This window comes from Camponotus vicinus, unplaced genomic scaffold (genome assembly GCF_025532165.1).
Source record: "Camponotus vicinus isolate PSW18456_S1 unplaced genomic scaffold, iyCamVici1.0 SCAF_12, whole genome shotgun sequence".
Taxonomy (NCBI): Eukaryota; Metazoa; Arthropoda; class Insecta; order Hymenoptera; family Formicidae; genus Camponotus; species Camponotus vicinus.
The window spans coordinates 15,986,562-16,002,247 of NW_028141948.1; the positions used below are offsets into that span (position 1 = coordinate 15,986,562).

A 15,686-nucleotide genomic window follows, 5' to 3' on the forward strand; every position below is an offset into this window, starting at 1 on the left:
ATATTCGTAAAAATAGATGTGATCAAATTGTGAGTGCGAATATAAGATTGCTATATCGATATATTGCTTAAGATAAAACATTATTTGATCTTTCCAGTTAGAATTTTGATTCTATTGAATCCGGAATTGATCGTCTTTGGAGTAATAACATCAACGCGATTGAAGTCGAAAGTGACTTCTCAAGGAGCGGTACCGATGATTACTTGCCGTAAAATTTATCGACACAGACAGACGGTGGAAAATCAATATCCGTGTCGGACTTTAAGACAGTAGGTGCAGCATCCCATTCCGCAAATAAAAATTTTTCACATATACTTGAATAATGCATTTGATGACAATACATTTTTATGAATAATAATTGCCAGAAAAGTTATTTAAAAGCAATTGCATGTGTGTTTGTTATATTTTATCATATTCATAGCACATATTATGGTTAAATACATAGAATATAATAAAATAATAGATATAAATTATGATCATACATATATATTTTCCATGAATATATTAATTTCATGTGCAGCATACAATGATGGTAATATAGCGTAGGAAGTTTGAGTGAAATTTGCTATATTCCACTTTACCTCTCGTTATTCACAGGCTAAACTTTCGCCGTATCTCATTAGAAGTTTATTAGAGATTTTCATCTTAAAGTTCATAGAAAAACCACACAATTAAAGAAAAAAAATTCAGAAATTATTCATACAATAAATTTTTAGCTTGCATTATTTCTGTCGATTTAAAATTATATATTCGTTTAAAGTGATATATTCCACTGCAAACTTTATTTATTCATAATAAATTATTTCATGAAATAACTGTTACAATATATAAATACCATATGTGAATAATCATTTATATCAATTATTAAATATCACGTATCTATATTATATAGGATAGTACGACTTATACTTTTAGAATAGCGGATCATAACTCTTTTCATATGTCATAATTATATCTTTACATCTAACAGTCGTAGAAAAGAGACAAAGATTAATATGTTAATTTTTGACATAATAATTGTAGCTTGAATTACTGTCAATCTTCGTTTTGAAACTGTTGTGCGCTATTATAAGAGACATTACATTCAGAAATTTAATTATATTATGATAATCTAGGTAATTCATATATACAGCAAGGAACAACATAATACATACTATTCATTCGGTGGTGGATCGAACGTCAACAACGCCAGAGGAAGATTGCATGGCACAGGTGGTGTTTTTTTGTCAATTAAAATTTGTGATAAAGGATGAAAAAAAGCAGGTCAGAGAGAGGAACGTGAAGTAAAGTGAGGTGAGGAGAAAATAATGGAATGTCAACAAAAAGGGATGGCGTGACGACGCGAGCCAAGGAAAACCGCTATATTTATTATACTGCGGGTTTTATGATTTAAAACAGTGTTGACACAGTGTAAATAACAGCACCCTGGTTCGGTGCCGTCGGAAATACCATATTCTTGAGCTCCGCTCGATCCTTTGTGCTGTTCTGATAGAGATACGTTCGGAGAGCATCCACAAATTGTTGAACGTCGTTTTTATCAATGATTGCCACGATACAACCGCCCCAACTGGGTACAACACGGAATAAAGATTTGTTTCACTTTTGTTACGGAACAACAAAGTGAAAAGTAATAAATTAACGAAATATATTAATATAATATTGAAAAATTTTTCCATGGAAATCTCAACACACGCTATTGTCTAATAAATCCTTTGTTATAAAAGTTATAAAATTTCTAATAAAATAGAAAATTTGATTTAAATTGATGAATTTAAATTTGATGTAAATTAAATATTCACACTTTCTTTGCCACTATCCGCGTGCATATTATTACATCTTGAACAGAACTCATATTGATCACATCGTTATATATATGCATATTATATGTTAGTTATATATATATGTATATCATAGGGGAGGGGGAGGACATCGATATTAAAGATATTAGAGATATTAAGAGATATAAGCGAATGGAAGCTCTCGGGTTCTCGGTTCGATCATTTATCTCTATATTTACGTTACTTGGGGAGAGAGACGTTTAAATACAATACTTACCCAGCTCCTGTGAGTCTGGCGCCATATGCGCCACAACGTATAGCTCTTTCGACGAGTGAGTCCACGCTAGGATGGCTGCACTCGTACAGCTTATGGAGACTGGCGTGGCTCTTTGACATCAGACTGCCCAGATGTTGAAGCTTCTCGAGTTCCATTATACCGCTTTCCTCGTTTATATGGCGAAACGCGAGTACTCTGCTAGCCTCTGTAAAATCAAGTTGATCGAGGCGAGTTTACTGGCTTGCCATAATAATAAAGATCGCGCTTTTTAATCTGACGATGACGTAATGTGACAGCTAAGATATTTGCAAAGTGTTTAATCAGGCGCTAATCGATTTAACATTATTTAATATGGATCGTAGAGTTTGTTGCATCGGAAAAATAAATAATTATAAAACTTTTTAAAAAATTAGCAATTATATAATATTTATAAAGAGGAGAAAATAAAAATAAGAAATTTTATACTTTGCGAATGGAAGCTGTCAATTTTCTCTTGTGCAATTAATTTCTCTCCCTCTTTCTTTTTTATAATATTTAATTTTAAAAACGCGAGCTGGAATTGACTTTTAAATTTTGAAAATATATGTCTATCACAATAATTTATAATTTTGTAGAATAATGTGCATATATATGATTAATCATTGGTTCACTTTTACACGTGCAAAATATTATGGGCAATAATTTTATCGTAAAACATTGACGATCTGCAACTTTTGGTACTTTTTTTACGTTACTGATAATAACATTAGAAAATAAAAGAAAAAAGAATTAAATACTTTTATAATTGAAGTAGTAAATGGGACAAAATAGTGCTCGCCTCTAACTTTTTTAATAGCTACACTCTTATTTTCTTTTTTAACGAGCATAAAAGCGTTCACAGATCTAACTGTAGCGAGATCTTCACTAGCACGAAAAAAAGTTAATGCATTAGCTTGGGAAACGAGAGGGTAAGCTCTCTTGATTTATCGGATCTAAAACTGCGTTTTACAATTTACCAGCGCATGAAAATTGATGCTTTACCTTGAAAAACGTGCAGCGCCCGTTGCTGCAGCTTGAACGTTTGCGAGGTATTAAAGGAACTGATGAGAGACGTCTTCTTCAATCGTTCATAGTCTGTACCAAGACTCTCGTAGATCTATGGAGGAAAGAATTTATATTTCACCGATAAAATAAAAATCTTTGATTCATCATCGGCGAGAAGAATTTCGTTCAATAGCAAGTCATGACTGAACAAATAGTCTATAAAATGTAGCTCTCTCTCTCTCTCTCTCTCTCTCTCTGTTTTTTTATTCTTTTTCAAATTATTCTTCGAGTTGATAATGAGATTCATTCAATAGCAAATTAATATGGCTGAATAGATTGATAGTCTAGACATCTGAAATATATGAATATGGCCTCTTTTTTTGTAGCGAATAGTTTATGAAGTTTTCTTTTTTTTTTTTGACGTGCTTTTTTAATAATCTCTGGAAAGATCCATGTCGATATATATCATATTAAGCAAACGAGAAATCCTAGTTCCTCTTTATTTATAGAACAACAATGCGTACCTCATCAAGAGTATATGGCTGCTCGTGCAAATCCGTCATTACTACAGTAACCATCTCGTCCAAGTCAAAAGCGAGTTTCTCTTGAATGTCGATTAATCTTTGAACATGCTCCCAATCTTTATTTCTCTTCTTAGCTATCATCTAAATACAAAAGAGAGATTTTTCATTGCTCAGTTGGGAAATGATGGAGTAATATCATGAAAAAATAATTGCGTGCTTCCGTAAGATTTATATCTCTCCGTTTCCATTGTCTTTGGCTGAAGAAGAATGTTTTAGGAAAAGAAATAAAATTAAAGAAACCGTAAGAGAGAGTTGTAAAATATCCCGGATAAATGCGAGGTGCATCGATCAATGTCTATCGCAGAGAGACAAGCGTGAAAGCGTAATTGAAAAACGTGTCTTGTTATTCTTCGATAGTCTCTCTCTTTGCGAATATATTTACAGATCTTTAAAGAGTTCAGCGCTGTTCAAACTAAAAAGATAAATCAAACCGCGAGTCGTACAATTACATTTTATTCTAAATCAATATTCGCGAGTAATAATATTTGCAAGCGTAGTAAGCAAGCATCGTTATAGAGGTGTATAACGAGCAGAAGAATATCAAGAGAAAGCCCGAGATGGCTTATAATTAAGTAGACAGCAGTTATTTAATAGTTGGTAGGATTAAATTCCCGGTTCGATTATCTGCATCTTGGTATTCTTCTCGCTCGTATATATATGCATCGTAACGAAAGTTCTTTCTTCAAATACGACATTAATGCTAACAATACCTGTGCAGCTAATCGACATTCTGCAACTCTGAGATTGAAGTCGGTAGTCGAGGCTTTGTTGTGATAAGCTTGACTATGCGCTATTACGAAGACTGCATTCTCTGGTAGTGTTACATCGATGCCACGTAAAGGATTAAAGTTTATCAACTTTGCAGAACCTTCACATAGAATAAACAAGAAATAATACGGAAATATTAAAATTCTTATAACATTATTCGAAGATTTTAAATTTTATATTTAATTTCACGATTAAACAATTGTTCTCTCTCTCTCTCTCTCTTTCTCTCTCTCTCTCTCTCTCTATAAATTATTTTAAATAAATTTAATTTGATTCTATAATTTTAAATATTTAAATAAATTTAATTTCATTCTATAATTTTAAATTATTTTAAATAAATTTAATTTGATTCTATAATTTTATATGTGTATTTTTTAAATATCTAGTTTGATTTGCACAAAAGTAGTCTAATAATAAATAATAAAATTATAATTACCAGCTTTTCCAAGAAAAGCGATGGCCTGATCCATTCCTCCACCTTGAGTTCCGATATGTCTCTCTGCTCGAGCACTGATAGTTGCCAATTCATGCTTCGACAATTGAATCTATAATACCAATACGAATCGAATGGTAATATCGGCGCGTGTATCCTAATTTACGTTGATGATTTATAAAACATAGTTAATAATACTCAGAATAAGATTAAAGAAAACTTTTTCTCTTTTTCGTGAAACAAACTTTCAGATACAAACTGAGAAATATGAATTTAATGTCTTTAGGAAACAAAGAGAGACAAAATAATGATGCACAAAGACAAAATATTAAAAAAGTATCTCAAAAATCCGCGGTGACTACGTCGCGTCCGATATCCATTCCGATATCCAAACACGAAACAGTCAAAGAAATAAGATCTATATTCGAAGACGTCAACGATGATATAAAAGAATGCTTTATAGGATAGTATCGGTAGTTTGATCCACTTGGAAACACAATACATAGTCGATAAGAGTCCTCCCTAGTCGATAAGAAATATGTTATTTCATTTCTGTCCCATTCGTACAAGTCCATAAAAGTTTGACTCGTATGAAAGGTTACTGGGGAAACTTCGCATCGGCAGTAAGAAAAAAAAAGATTCTAAAGATTAAAACTTTAATTTTTTAATATCCACGCAGAAGCAGTTTATTTTTGATTAATTATTGTAATCTTAATTATTAGTCTTTATTAATGAGAAATAAATTGTTTCTGTATTGATATTGAAAAAAGTAAAGTTTTAATTAATATTGCTCTTTGTAATATAAAGTAAAATGCAAAGTTTGATAATGTTTAACATTTTACGTAAGATAAATACCTGACTGGCATGTACGATTGAAAGGAGAGCGGCCGAGACGAGCGCACTAGAACTCGAGAGGCCAGAATTAGGAGGAATGTTACCCCACACCGCAACCAGAACTCCCGTAGGAACGGACTCTGTCGGGATCACTTCCAATGCTCCTTTTACACCGCACAAAAAATATTTGTACCACGCCGGTCCGCTCTCACTGTCGCTAATACAAGATCTGAAACGTACGACCGCGTTTTATCTATGGCGGTTCATATCTATGGAATTTTGACTGTCGTCGGAATTGAAATAGCGAGAGAAAGAACGTTAGCGTATTATTAGATTTAATTGGATTCGTTCGAAAAATTCCGTCTCTCTTCCTACATTTTCCCTCTTTTTTTTTTACATAATTAACGTAAATATAATATGTGTGTCATAATAAAAATCGAAAAATCGATAATGAAATACGTTCGTTTAGTTCGCTAGCGCTAACAATAAGTTACATGCTATCTGACGTGGTTGCGCGACATTGAATAATGAATGAGATTAAGAAAGTTCGTATTATCTTCCCGAGTATTATACCGGGAGTAAAGAAAGCGCGGAGGAGGTAATTTAATACAAACGAAGAGCGAGGGGTCACGGAGGGGAGAAAGAGCACGGTGTCATCTGCTTTTCTTACATTATACGCGTAGTCGGTTGGCCACATCTATCATTTTTTTTTACCGGAGTTTTACATCGTAAAATAACAATTTTAATTTTTATTTGATTTAATTACGCGAAATGAGAGGAGCCGCAGGGATGTTATCTCAATCACGAACGCGCACGTGCACTGTGCGGGGATAAAGCGCGCATAATTCTGGCTTCAGTGTCATAATCCAAGATGGCCGCGGTGAGGGATCAAGTGGCTTAAATTGTTAAGGGGCTATAAGTGCTTGAAATTGCAACTGCAAGCATGACAGTGTGTTATAGAAGAGATATTATGTGCCACGTGCAGTATACCGCGCTACATTATATTAGATAAGTATTATGTATACATACCACGAGGGATTTTAGCAAAGCACAAAGAAAAGTTTCTTTTTTTTTAATAATATGATACGTACAAGCTGTTAAAAAATTAATTAACAAATTCTCAAGCTCTCTCTTGTCTAAAATATTAACTGACGTTGTGTGTTAATAAATTTGAACTTTCATTGAGTTATATGCTCACCCTACGTTCTCGAAACTGCATTGAAACTCCTTGTATTTAGGATCAACATTGGTGAGGCAAATGTCGCTATATTTCGACAGTGCCACTGCAACAAGGATATCTTGTTCAATGGCCATTGGACAGACGGCATATCCGCAATAATCGATGTGCTCGCCTATCAGATTCACTCTGCAACATGCGTACGATACAGAACCGTTAGTAAACGTATCTATCATATTGTCAAAATAATTTGTAAAATCCGTAAAAAGAATTTTTCACAAGATTTAAACGATACTATAACATGTTACAAAAATTAAGATATAAATTTAGCTAATAATTATGAAAGAAATTTATATTATATATTTTATTTTATATAAAAAAAAATTAATTTTATATAATACTCGGAGTTTGAATTATAAAGCATTTGTGCTTCGATATATTAAAAACGATATATTAAAAATGTCGGAATATGTGTGCTCAATAATAGAGCAATCGCTTGATGATTCAAGATCAGATTCGATTTTCGATTTTGTCGCTTTGTGTGGATTAAAAAAATTTGAGTAACAATACAAAGAAATACATTACGATAAAAGCAAATAATTGAGACTCAAGTAAAGTATAATCTCGTGAAAAAAAAATTAAAAATAACTCACCTTCCTGGCACTCGAGCGAAGAAGGAAGGTTCCACATTGTATTTGGAGACGAAATGGGCGGCCAAGGTCTTTAATCGCGGTAAAATATCGACGGCGGGTGTCAAGATGGGCACAAGGTCATCCGCTTCGACGACACGAGTCCTGTTAGCTTGATGGGACATTCCTAAGAGTCAACTACGCAGAGGCATAAAAAGACCTCTTAAAATCGTATAGGATGTTTAGCTTAAATTAATCCACATTATTTGCGAAATCGAGTGTACCTTCCACAAGTTTCATTATCATTTATGCACGATTAGCTTAATGAAATCATACCGTTACACGACGCGGTTGTACAATTTGTTGCACGATTGAATGCTTTCCTTTAGCATTAGCGGTAATTTTGTTGGTAATTACGGTACTATTTCAGGTATAGCCACAGCAAATACAATTGAGTAGGAGTACGCATGCAGCAATCCTGCTACGTAATCTCATTTAAGCCTCTTGTTTCCGATGTGACTATGAAATTACATAATAAGAAACACATATGGAAAATGTATACATACATATATATATATATATATATATATATATATATATATATATGTATATATAAAATAAAAATATGTAGTATCATACATTTTTTCTAAATAATTTATATAAAATATTTATAAAATTTTTATTATATTTATATATTTATATAAATTTATAATTAAATTTTGGAAACATTTAAAAAGGCGAATCTCTTTAAATTATTTTTATATATCTAAAACATTATATTATTATTATTATTATTATATATCTAAAATATACTTAAACCACACGAAATTACAAGTTGGTAATTTTTCGTAATTTATGCCAAAGTAAAAGAACGTATTTTTCAAGAAAATAATTGACAATCACTTCTTATAGAACCGCGGCAATCTACAACACGATGCTTTTTGCAAGATGAAAACGAAATACATAATAATAAAGTACATAATAAAATCCTTTTGAGTTTCATTACCTAGTAAAGCCGTTACCTTTTCAATGGTCTTTTATTCAAACGCCCAGGTCGCGAGATACTAGCTTTTCCTTTAATTTTGGGAATGGTATATTGGATGGAAATGATGTTTGACGTATACACACAGCGCGAATCGACTTGTTACGTGAACCGCATAACAAATCTGCTTTATCGTGGAACTATTGACGGATTAATGTCGCATTATGGACCAAACAAGATTTGCGAAGCTATTAATGCGTAACAGAATAATTACATTTACATTACGTCTGCACCGGAAATCGAACAACCAACCCTGCGATACATTATTATCAAGTGACATTTCACCTTTATGAATATGACTCGAGCTTCTTAAAACTCTTTAAAAAATGTTTACCTTGTCTTCGCTCGAAATACTGCAGATGCAATGAGTGCATCCAGAAGCACGACTCAGTAGCAATTGAATGTGATTGGTGAATTCAAAGACGAAAACTAATCACAATCAATAGCTATTTATAATATTGAGCATCGTGCTTTTGGATGCATCCATTAAAAATTTTCTCATTGTAACGACAAATAATTTTTATTTGCAGTTTGCATTATCGAGCTTATAAGTCTAACATTTATTTTCTTCAAATGATAAGATATATAAAACTGGTTCACACACACACATAAATGACAATGATAAGTCAACATCGTTCATGATAATAATTCGACATGATTTTTAATACTTTAATACACACAGCAATTTCATAGTAATTTTTAGTGTCATTAGATGTCCTATATAATTGAATTAATATTTATCGTGTACACGACATATAAAGAGAATCGATCGCTTGGTAATTCATTAATAAAGAATAATCGTCGAGTTCTTATATCACATCTATATATTTGACCTATATAATTGGCTTCATTCGCGATTCCATTTTTTAGAGAGAGATATGTAAAGAGAATTATATATATATATATATATATATATATATATATATATATATATATATATATACAGGGTGTCCCAGGTATCTTCCGTCCAAAAAAAGAGGCAGATTCTCTGGCCAATTTAAAAACGATTTTTCCTCAGCAAAAATGTCGCGGCACTAATAGTTTTCGAGTTATAAACGATTGAAAATAAAGGGTTTTTCGCAAACTAAGGCTTATGGGAATAAAATATTAATAAAGTCACATTCTTTAGTTAATTTTAGGTAGAGTTTACTTTAATAGAATTTTAATTTAAGGCTTAGTTAGAAAGATACATGATGACAAAAATTGGGAATATGCAAAAAATAATGATCTCCCTCGACATTTTCACTGAGGAAAAATCGTTTTTAAATTGGCCAGAGAATCTGCCTTTAAAATATCAAGTGGTAGTTTCGGGACACCCTGTATATATATATATATATATATACAATACATAATTTATCTTAGATATCTCTAACATAGATTTATTAATCATTTCTCGAGCAAAACATCGATAACTTATATAATGCAAATAATGAAAATCAACAATTGTGGATTAAAATGCCAATTTAATCGAAAATGTAGTGATACAATAAGGTTTTAAAACACACACATCTTACATTTGTATTTGTAATTATCCCGCATCGATATCAATTGAGCACGTTACCAGTTGGAGTTATTGCTATCTTATGAAACTTATTTCGTAGCTCGATAGAACATCTGTTGTTAATTCCGCATCGTAGATTTATCATATAATTCTTTATACACAAGAGAAAGTAATACGACTGTAGATTGCATTGCGAAAGATAATTACGTTTTTGATAAAAATTATAATAATTTCACATTTTAATTTTCCGCTCTCTTGAAAAACATCGAATCAGGAAAAATGATAAAAATATTATCTCATTTAATTATAAATAATGCAAGTAATCAGTAAAGTCAAAGACCTTTTATATTACTTTAAAATTCCATTCGCTTAAAAATTCTATTAAAGTTTCGCAAAACGTACTATGGATGTTTTCGCGGCATCAAGGAAGAATTTTTATGAGAAATCAGAGAAAAAATTTGAATAAGATTATAAATGTTAAATGTAATTCTTTTCAACAATAAAAATCACGAAATCATGTCTAATTGAATTATGCTCTAATTATAATTACAAATAATATTATTAGCAATTACCTCGAATTTATACTTTATACATATCAAAGTAAACAAATGTCTGCAACAAGTGTAAATAATAAAAAACAAGTGATAAATCCGAAGTAATTGCTAATAATATTATTTGCAATTATAATTACTAGAGCATAATTCGATTAGACATCGTGATTTTTGTTCAACATCGCATGTTGTGTTATCCCACGATACACGATTCATAATAAAACTTTTCGTGGTGCGCGTGCGTCAAGCTATTCATGATTACATCAGTTGCGCCGGTTGTGCCGCGTCAGCTGTTCGTGTGTCAAAAACACTGACAAACACTACAACGTGACGGTAAGGTTTAATAATAAAGCGTTTCGAAATGCGAAGGGAATTTTTGCAGGTTGATGGGAACGTACCTTGTTTTACGGCTGCTCACGATGGACTAAGCTAAATGCCCAACACGTTATCGCCGTTGATTAACCTTATCAACACGTGATGCGTCTTTTTTGATATATGCGACATCCGGACTACAGTCTACCACTTATCGATCTGAACATCTCACGAAAGTACAGCATACTGTCGAATGAGTCGCTGTTGCAGGTGTATCATTCGCCATACTGACTACGACCGCACGTGGCGGATTATTTGAACACGTCCGTGGAATAAAATTCAAGACTTGATAATGTACTTATCAATAATAAAGCAAAACGTCAACTTTTATTCTATCGTGCAAAAAATTTTAAAAATTGCAAATCATATATTATAAAATATTGCAAGTATTGTCAAACTTTCTTTTTAAATAACTTGTTTGATTATAAATCTTATCAAAAAATGCATAAAATAATAATACTCTACTTGCTTTTAATTTAAATTCGAAGCATATATTAAATTGATGTTAATATGTTAATATTTTTCTAACATCTTATTACAAAATTTCTTTTTATTTTAATAAAATATTTTTATTCATATCTGTTACATTTTGATCTATGTCTTTTTTAAAATAAATATAATTTCCTAGACAAAAAGTCCAAAAGACATCTTAAAGACGTCTAAAGGACTTTAAGTCGTCTTTTAGGCGTCTTTTGGACATGCAATGTGTGCTGTCTGGATTAGATGTTATATTTTCTTTTTTGAAATAATCAAGGAATACCACTTATTATAGGAATATATCATTTGTTTTATAATTTGTAAAGAATATATAATTTTTAAAGAAAGAATTCTGTTATATTTTACTCTTTACATCTGTTTTAAAAATCTTAACAGAAGCTATATGCTCGGCTAGTAACCAACATTGATACCGTTGGTCAATAAATTATCTTCAGCTGGTTTTATTAATAATTTTTATTAATAATTGTAAATAATACTATTATATACTAATAATTTAATAATTTTGCACAACATTAAGAGATATCTTACATAGTTACTAAATTGTTGAACAAATTATTTCCGTTCCATCGATAAAGCAGAAGTATCGAATACTGATGTTTCCACGTGGATAATCTCCTTGTTGTTGTTTATTAATAATTGTTTGTTTAATCATACTTATATTATGTTCAATGTGTCATTAAAGGATCAATTATATAAAATTATAATTATATCTTGATTATCCGAAGATTTGATTTTAAAGGCTTTTAATAATTTCAAAATTGTTATAAATCGATGCACAAATATTTAAAAAATCAATACAAAATATATGTTAAAGGAATTATAAAGAGTAATTGCAAATATAAAAGTTAAGTTTCAAATTTATAAGTAGCACAGAAATATGTCGCTTATGCAACTTTTCTCTTCCAGTGCAAAAATTCGACGCGCTAATCTTGAGTCGTATCGAAAAGGATTTTATCCAACTAGATTATCGTGTCCCATAATCTTGCAAGCTTTACCGATACGACTGTCGTGTAACAAAGTACTAGAGTCTCGGGAATTAGAAAACGCGTTTAAATCTCACTCGTGCAGTTCGCGCAATTTCGTAGAGAAAAGAGGAATATGTATTCCGGGGGCAACGCGAGTACAAAAGCGTTCCTTATATCATTCTCGGGATTAAATTGCGTTATCGAGGAAGATGGTAGGCAGTCAGCACGCCATAATGTATGTTGCCCTCGAGGCTGAGTCGAACACGATCAGCCCGAGTGAAATGAACCGTTCAGAGGGTACTTTCCTGAATTTTTATGCGATCTGCCGCGCTCAGACAATCCGAATTACTCCGACTTTGTTGGCGACGCTCACTGCAAACGGATTCGAAATCACAAGAGACTTGTTAATTAGCTGCGTAATTCTTGAAAATGTCTCGAAGGACACTGGAATCTATTCTCATATTTTTTTTCTCAAAAAAACATACTTAATTATATCTAAAAAAAATATATGTACACATAAGTGTACGCAGATCAATATTTAAGTCTTGATACATGTGAGTGGTTTAATGTCAAAACTGCCTAAATTATTACTACAATTAATATTATATATAAATATGTTAATATTATATTATGTATAAAATATTATTTATTATATTATTTATTATATTATTTATATTATTTTTTATATTATATATTGATACTATATTATATTTATATTAATATCATAATCGTCAAATTTATATTTAATTGTAAATAAAACATTTAAAATTGTAAATCAAAAATTTTAAAAATTTAAAAAATTAAAAATTGTAAATCTAAAACTCCCACGATACTCATTTGTCCATTTCTATTTATACGATTCGCAAATTTTATCGTCCGTAAGGGGTTGAAATATTGTTGAAACGTAGGAAGCTGCGAATGAGATCGTACAGCATGATTGAAGTGCACTTCTCCACGTAACGTTACGGTACGGCTTCCATATCGTTGAATCGGCAGCGTGAATCGCGAGTCGATTTCACTTGCGTCGCATTTGGCGTGCGCTCGTCAAAATTGCAGCAGCAGCGGCAGCAGAAGCCTAGGCTAGCAGCTAGGGGTTTAAGTGAAACAGCCATCATGCAGACGGTGGTGAAAAGGGGAGTGGTTGGTGGTGAAATAGGAGCCGGTGGCTGCTGTTATGCGATGGTGGGAGAAACCGGGCCAGTAATCTCCGCTCACGGCTCCACTTCTGCGTAATTTATTACGACTTGCTGAGCATCCCGCAGGGTCGAATCCAACTTTGGACGGCGGGGCGCGCTTTCTCTCGCCAACGCGAACCGAGGATTTATCGTAAAATACAAAATGAACCATACAATAGCGAGTCGGGGATCATCTTGAAGAACCAAAGGGTTTCTGGAAGTACCTGATGCAGAATCCAACGATTACATTGCGGTACTTTTTATGGTCTCCATCTCTAGAGAGCAAAATTTAAGAAGTAGTCTCATCATAATGATTAATAATAATGATTATATGCAAATTTATAAACGTAAAACGTAAAGTTGACAATAAATTAGAGGGCGATATTGTTATAATTTTATGCAAGGATATACAAGTTTTAGTTTTCTCGCGCATCATCACGGATACTCAACACGTAGTCTTAAATTGCATTTCGAAATCTCGCTGTTACACGATCGTAAAATATTTCGCGTCCATTCAGACGCGGTGTAAACGGTCGACACGACGTAAGAACTTCGGTGTGTGCGGTGCCCGCGGAGGGTGCATCCCTGGGCGAACCGTATAGCACGTATTATACGAGGGTGAGGGTGATCAACAATGGCGGCACGACCTCAGGAGGCTCCTCCGTTCTCCGTTCCCTGTTCCCGACGCCATTTTACGTTGATTACGATGCGGTTAGCTCCTTCCAGCCTCCCGCAACCCCTCGAGTCCCTCACTCCATCGCTCGGACTGCCTTCCCTTCCTTTCAACCCTTCTCACCCCGGCTTCTCCTCTCTCTACCAGTCCCATCCTTCTCCGTTCCTTCCAAGGCACTTACACACAATCGACTCGGCCAGCGCAATGCTCGCCGGTCGTCGTACTTAAACTTTGCGGTCCTGCCGAAGATAAGAACAGCTCGGCAGCATGGATCGGCGATTGATCTATGAGTCTTCGTCATGTTTACCGAACGGCCCGCTGGACATCTCGCTTTAGGCTCTTATTCGACGATATATCGCGCGAACGTCTGAGCGTGAGCGCCGTATCAAACGTTACTTTCTTATAATTTACGTGGTAAAGAAAGTAGAAGAGTAAAGTGTAAGAAGCTTTAGACAGCGAATTGTAATTCATTTAGAAAAATATCAAAATAATTTTTTTATCTATATTGACATGTAGAGACTTTAGAAAAAGCTTGCAAAGATTTCTTTTTTTTACAAATTTGAAATTGCCTTTCTTTAATTTCGAATGTTTTCAAAAATATGGAAGACGAAAATAAGATTGCAGCATGGATTATAATAAAGAAAAATGTTTAATAAGATAGAAGTAATTTTTTGCTTTGTCGGCAGATTCATTAAAGGCAACATTTCCAACTTTACTCGACATATCTACTATCCGAGACATAAAAATGCATGTAATTTGCCTCGCTAACAACGACAATAACAATTCCACGTGAATTATAGCTTTAATCCTAATAGATCCGATCTTTATGATTCCAACCTATCTTGTAATGGATAAGTTTGGTCCTTGGAAGACAAAGTAGAAATAAGAAACTCGGGAAAATATGAGAGATAGTAGATCAGTTTCTGACAAAGCTACGGATTGTATTCTTGTGCTAGTTTTTATGGGGTTGGCTAATATCTTCCATATCACCGAGCATAAGATATAATCAGATATCAGAGTTCACTTGCCATCGTTATCATCTGGTTTATTAAAACTTTCCAACTTTGATATAAGAGATTGCTCTATAATTTATTGCTTAAAGAATCAAATATATATAATATATTAATTCTCTCATTTTTAATAATTAAAGCAATATCTGTCACACAATAATATATAATTTTTATAAGTTTTAAGCAAAATATAATATTATTAAATTAAAATAAAATACAAATTATAAATAAATAAAAATACAAAGAAATAAAAATTTTATTCAACAAATATTCAAAATCAACACAAATATTTTGTGATAACTCAATACATCATTTATCGAAAAATACTATGTTAAATATATCAACATATTTTTAGCAATTCTTAAAGTATAAAAGTTACATGACTTTATTGTATTG

General features: G+C 32.6%; 1 protein-coding gene across 1 annotated transcript; it reads right to left on the reverse strand.

Annotated features, from left to right (window-relative positions):
* Positions 1–286: 286 nt before the first annotated feature.
* Positions 287–11,135, reverse strand: Galk (N-acetylgalactosamine kinase). The gene is made up of 10 exons (XM_083084473.1): positions 10,996–11,135; positions 7,528–7,701; positions 6,896–7,063; positions 5,719–5,926; positions 4,867–4,975; positions 4,373–4,530; positions 3,603–3,743; positions 3,076–3,190; positions 2,056–2,260; positions 287–1,567 (listed from the first exon to the last, which is right to left on the reverse strand). Exons 2-10 carry the CDS (start codon positions 7,686–7,688, stop codon positions 1,390–1,392), a joined length of 1,443 nt encoding a protein of 480 aa, XP_082940599.1. The 5' UTR covers positions 7,689–7,701; positions 10,996–11,135; the 3' UTR covers positions 287–1,389.
* Between the last annotated feature and the right edge of the window lie 4,551 nt (positions 11,136–15,686).

Excerpts from the sequence above, each read along its gene's own strand:
- Galk (XM_083084473.1), bottom strand. The coding sequence starts at position 7,688 with ATGTCCCATCAAGCTAACAGGACTCGTGTCGTCGAAGCGGATGACCTT. Across the intron at positions 5,927-6,895 it reads TGCAGTTTCGAGAACGTAGG|ATCTTGTATTAGCGACAGTG; the intron begins GTGAGCATATAA and ends CGTACGTTTCAG. Across the intron at positions 2,261-3,075 it reads GGCGCTGCACGTTTTTCAAG|AGGCTAGCAGAGTACTCGCG; the intron begins GTAAAGCATCAA and ends TTGATTTTACAG.